Below are 5,757 nucleotides of genomic sequence, written 5' to 3'. Positions count from 1 at the left end.
AGCGACGTCAATTGCAAATATATTTCCTCACGCCCATCATGGAATATGTGGTATCCATTTGTATTTCAACATTTCAGCAAAATTTGGAAGCAGCGATACAATACACATTATTTTGGGAGACATGCAAAGCGTATACTATTAAAAAATTCGATAATGGAATGAAAAAAATAAAAAATGTAAATAATCGTGTATGGGAATACCTACAAAACATCAATCCAGAAAGATGGGCCAGGGCACATTTTCTTGGGAATCGGTATTTTCTTATGACATCAAATAGTGCGAAGTCGATAAATTCAATGTCAAGATTTGCAAGAAAGATGCCAATATTGATGTTGATTGAGTATTTTTCGTGCAACAATGGAGTTTTCAGAAACGTAATGTTGCAGGTACTAATATTTTATATATAATAGTACTTGAAATGTTATTTTTACTACTCTTATGATATTATGAAATTATGTCTATTTTTTTAGCTGAAACAAAAACAACACTCGCCCCATGGGCTGAAACGATTATACAAGCTAATAAGAATGCTTGTAATAATTGGATGGTGTACCCTATCTCAAATAGCATATTTGAAGTGAAAAGCTCTACTCACAAAAGTGTCATTGTTGATTTCCAACAAAGAACCTGTACATGTAGGCGGTGGCAAATAGATGGCTTATCTTGTGGCCGTGTCATAAAAGTGCTAACAATGAGCCGTTATGAAGATTGTTCGGAATTTGCTTTAAAAGCTTACTTTACAGAGACACTGAGGAAAACTTACGAGGAGTCTGTGAACCCCTTACCAAGTCCATCTGAGTGGGAGATCCCGGATGATTTGATGACCGTGAAGCCACCCATAATGGAGAGACGTCAGCCGGGTAGGCCAAGAAACACTGGTCGTATTCCGTCGCAAGGTGAGCGTCTCATACGACAAGAATGTTCTACATGCGGTCAATTTGGACACACGAGGAACGATTGTACGGGTAGGGGACCGGGGAGCGGATCTGGGGGGGAGGAAAAAATCTACACAAAAGGGCATAATGACTGATGAATTTGCATCCGGAAGCGGGTCACGGAACGAAAGCGTGTACCCTACTTTTGATTTCAACAGCACATTTGATTTAAATTGTCCTTAGATTAATGTAGGAAAGTAATGAATTCCCGTATTTGTAATTTGTATTGCTTGTATTAAACTGCACTTATGATATTATTAATTAAATCTACTTTATTCCATGAAAAATAAAACACAAACATAAAACATTATTGGAAAAGAGATACACCCGTACGAAACATTACATAAGACAGTTCACATAAAAGTGCCTTCTACATGAAATATTTGTTATTTTTAACTAGAATCCATGCATCCTCATACTCGAAGTCACTTCCCTCGTGCTCCAAAATGTAATGATCTTTAACCATTTCTAAAAGATCTTCGTCGTTGTTTGGATAACGATACCTGTTTTTAAGATGATGATACCATCGATTGAACCATGTGATTTTTTCCTTTAAATCCATCCACTTACCAACAATATCTTCTCGTGTTCGGTGTTTTCCTTCTCCCATCGAGAGGTTAAACATAGCTGTTATGCGGGTCCATTCATCACCTTCAAAGCAATCAGGGTTAACCATGGTTACATCATCGTAAATGTTCATCCAACATCGTGTTACCACCATTACCTCTCTTATCGTCCATGGATGTGGAGTATTCGACGGAGCAGCTGCGTTGGAAGAAGTTGCTTGATTGGAGGCCATTTTTTAAATTTGTTTGTTAGTTTGTTTTAATTTTATAGTACTTAAATAAGAAAAAATATTGACATACAATTAGGTGGATTCCCATAAGTAATGTTTGATACTGTTTGAAACGACAAATATACTGTTCGAAAAGACAATACATTATGCAGGCTACGAACCAGTAGTCAAATAATGTGAAAGAGTATCCAATTGTCAGATACCTTATACGGAGATACTATTTGAAACGACAAATATACATGTTCGAAAAGACAAGACATTATGCAGGCTACAAAGCAGTAGTCAAAGTCTATGAAACCATAGACAAATAATGTGAAATAGTAGTCCAATTGTCAGATACCTTACACGGAGATACTGTTTGAAACGACAAATATACTTTCGAAAAGACAATACATTATGCAGGCTACGAAGTAGTAGTCAAAGTCTTTGAAACCGTAGTCAAATAATGTCAAAGATTATCCAATTGTCAGATACCTTACACGGAGATACTGTTTGAAGCGACAAATATACTGTTCGAAAAGACAATACATTATGGACCTTGCATTTACAGCTCCTACATACATATGTGTCCGCATGTGGTAATGCCCTTACCTCCACAACCTTAGGCAAACTAAGTAATTGGTAATTGTCTCTTACAAGATTATGAAAGAATATTGGTAGGTTCGAAAAACTTTTTTTGTATACCTCATTGAATCCACTCATTTTGCCAATTGGTATGTTCAATGAATAAGGTGTCCACTATAAATGGATTTCATTTCAAATTGAATGCAGGGGTAATTATTCGTTTTTAGAGTAGTCATTTCGAAATAAGATTACATTATGCAAGGTAGAAAGTAGTCAAAGTATGTAAAACAGTAGTCAAATAATGTTAAATGCTAGTAGACAGTAGTCAATACTTATAAAATAGTAGTCAAATTACAATCATGTGTCTAAAATTCACTGTACGATAAGACAACACATAAACTAGTAGTCAAATGCTAGTAGACAGTAGTCAATACGTATTACACAGTACCCAAATTACAATCATATTTTCCGAAATTCACTGTACGATAAGACAACATATAAACTAGTAGTCAAATGCTAGTAGACAGTAGTCAATACTTATAAAATAGAAGTCTAATGGCAGTATATAATTGAAGATATATTTACCTGTCAACACCAATAAAAATTTACACTTCATAAACCAAAGAAATGACAATTTGCAATTGTGGGGCTCAAGGTATTATAAGGATCTCAAGAACTACCAACAACCCTGGACGGTTATTTTACGCTTGTCCTAAAGAGGTATTTAGGTTGTCCTATAATTATTTATATTATAAATTTTTAGTGAATATTTACACAATATACATAATTTTTTTTGGATATTTATTTATCAGCCACCACAGTCTGGGTTTATTTATTGGGTGGATGATGCAAAAGACAATAATTCGTTGATAATTTCTAGCTTAGCTCGATCGAAGAAGAAGCTTCAAAGTAAAATACTGCACTTGCAGATAACGTTACTTTGTAGTTGGATTTTCTTTTTTTGTGTTGTTGTCTACAAGTTGTAAAATGTTAAATGTAATGTATGTTATTGTTTGTAATGGTTTATGTTTCCATCTATGGTAACTTGTTGTGCTGTCATTTTTATATTGTTTTGTACAAGTTGTAACAGATAAAACAAAGATGATTTCTGGAATATCATATGTTGTTTTTCTGGAATATCATATATTTATTTCTTCAAATAAAACAAACATGATCTCGCTATGAATTCTATGAAAGTGCTTCACATGTCGTTTCACTTGTATCATTTTTAATTTTACATCTTTTTTGGCCCGGTTAGTAGTAAATTAGGATCCATCTTTTATGATACATACTAATGTCATATGACAGAATTGTTATATAGACAATTAAAGAATATTATAGGGCGCATATAGTACAATTATTTGATATTAACATAATTAGATTAATTAACAATAGGTAAACCAAATACTCTTACAGATTTTTTTTCCTAACCAACCGCTACTAAAAAGCAAAGATACAGATATATTATCTAAAAATTACAAATAAAAGACATACATAGACATATATTATACCTTAAAATAACTACAACAAACAAGCATATTATTAAAATACTACTCATCTTCTTCCCACATCGGAAACTCATAAGGATACTCTTTTTTCATAGCAATGACTTCCTTTTTTTTCTCCAAATAGTACTCACGAAGTTGTAATTCACTCTTTAGCTTTCAAAACATTTCTTCACTAGAGCGGATCGAACTCTCGGCAGATTGGATTTCTTCCCTAGTACTTATAATCCAATTCCTTTTACGGTCAATATCATCCCAGTAGATGTCTAGGCAGTTTCGTTGGAAACGATAATCTTCAAAAGCCTTATCCACATCAGCTTTTCTTTGTAACAATACTTTTTTCACTTCCTCATCCATCTTCTCCCCTAATATAGGAAGATCGACGTGGGGAGGGGGATTGGTTGAAACGTTATTGGAATTTGACTCCAAAGGAGGCTTATTGTTGGACGTAGATGACCAATTAAATTTTGCCAGGATCGTTTTCATCTCCTCTGATCTTTCTGTCATTTTCACACTACAATTTTTTTTTAATGTTTCTTTGATTTCTGAATTGATAACAAATTTACATTAAATATGACATTAGATAATAGTCAACGGCTATAAGATAGTAGTCAAAACCTATAAAAATTAGTCAATCGAATAAAATAGTAGTCAAACACTAATAGACAGTAGTCAAAACCTATAAAAAATATTCAAATAACAATCATGTGTCGAATCTTCACTGTACGATAAGATTACACATGAGGTAGTAGTCAATGGCTAGTAGAGAGTAGTCAAATCCTATAAAAAAGTAGTCAAAAGCTATTTGACAGTAGTCAAAGCCTATAAAAAAGTAGTTAAATTGTAATTTATATATAGAGACTTAAATGTATGCGTCTGAGATTTACAAATCATATATTAGTGGTTAATCTATAACCGTCGTACACATACAATCATGTCCACCTCTCAAGAAAAATGGTGGTTGATGCCATAAGAGAAGCGATTGCAAATGTTAATAAAAGAAGAAGAGATCAAGAACGAGATTAAAGGCGTTGAAGAAGATAGGAAACGGTTGGATAACTTACAAGCCGATATTTGGTCTAAAATGAGATCGGTTCAAGACAATGAACGCGACATAAAAACTGCAAGGGTTTGGGTACGAGATGCAATTGACTACGCCAACAAAGAAGAGGTTAAAATGAAAAAGATTCTCAAAAACATACAAAAAAATTATGACCGGGTGATTCAAGAAAAAACAAAATTTCCAAATGATTTTCCAGATGTTTGAATTTAATAATTATTGATTAACCAATTAGTAAGTTTATGCATTATTTATGATTTTATCTATGTATTAAGTTTTATATTTGCTTGTTTATTATGATTAATCTATATAATATGTACTATTCCTTTGCTAGTTTATTTATGTTTAATACTTAGGGGACATTTTCTTAACCAATCGTCATGAAACAGTGCACATTGAATGTCACTAAAAACATACAACTCGGACTAACTAAAAATCGCCTGTGTAGAAGATCCATAATATATCATGGCCATCCTATAGCGAAACTGAGTAGCAGCAACAATAGGTGCCATCGATATACCAATCGGTCGACCTGAAACAAGCTGCTCCATGAACATCAGCATAAATACATCGCACTCTCCAAACATCCCTTCTTGTTGGGGCACGTCCGTAACAGTGATGGATGCTTTCTGAACAGGCAAACCCATGTGGTTCCAATAGCCAATTTCCAGCAGAATGCGGTTCATAAGCTCTTCAAACTGCACAAAATCAATAATCTTCAAGCTGCCAAATAATCGGAAGCTGTCGTACAAATTCAACGACAGCGTGTCCATCCATAACTCGCCAAGTACCCAATGATGTGGGTTGATGCATATTGGAAAATAAACATGTTTTAACACACAACCGTTGCAATTAATTACATCGTTTAATTAGTGTAATATGACAATTAAAGTGACT

General features: G+C 33.8%; 1 protein-coding gene across 1 annotated transcript; it reads left to right on the top strand.

Moving 5' to 3' along the window:
• Positions 1–454: 454 nt before the first annotated feature.
• On the top strand, positions 455–1,030 carry LOC145105613 (uncharacterized). The gene has a single exon (XM_079042707.1). The coding sequence runs from the start codon at positions 455–457 to the stop codon at positions 1,028–1,030; it is 576 nt and encodes a 191-aa protein (XP_078898833.1).
• The last annotated feature ends 4,727 nt before the right edge of the window (positions 1,031–5,757 follow it).

The sequence above is a fragment of the Lactuca virosa genome, chromosome 4, assembly GCF_052849685.1.
Source record: "Lactuca virosa cultivar CGN04683 chromosome 4, Lactuca_virosa_CGN04683_v6, whole genome shotgun sequence".
Lineage (NCBI taxonomy): Eukaryota > Viridiplantae > Streptophyta > Magnoliopsida > Asterales > Asteraceae > Lactuca > Lactuca virosa.
This window is presented reverse-complemented; position numbering and strand designations above follow the sequence as displayed.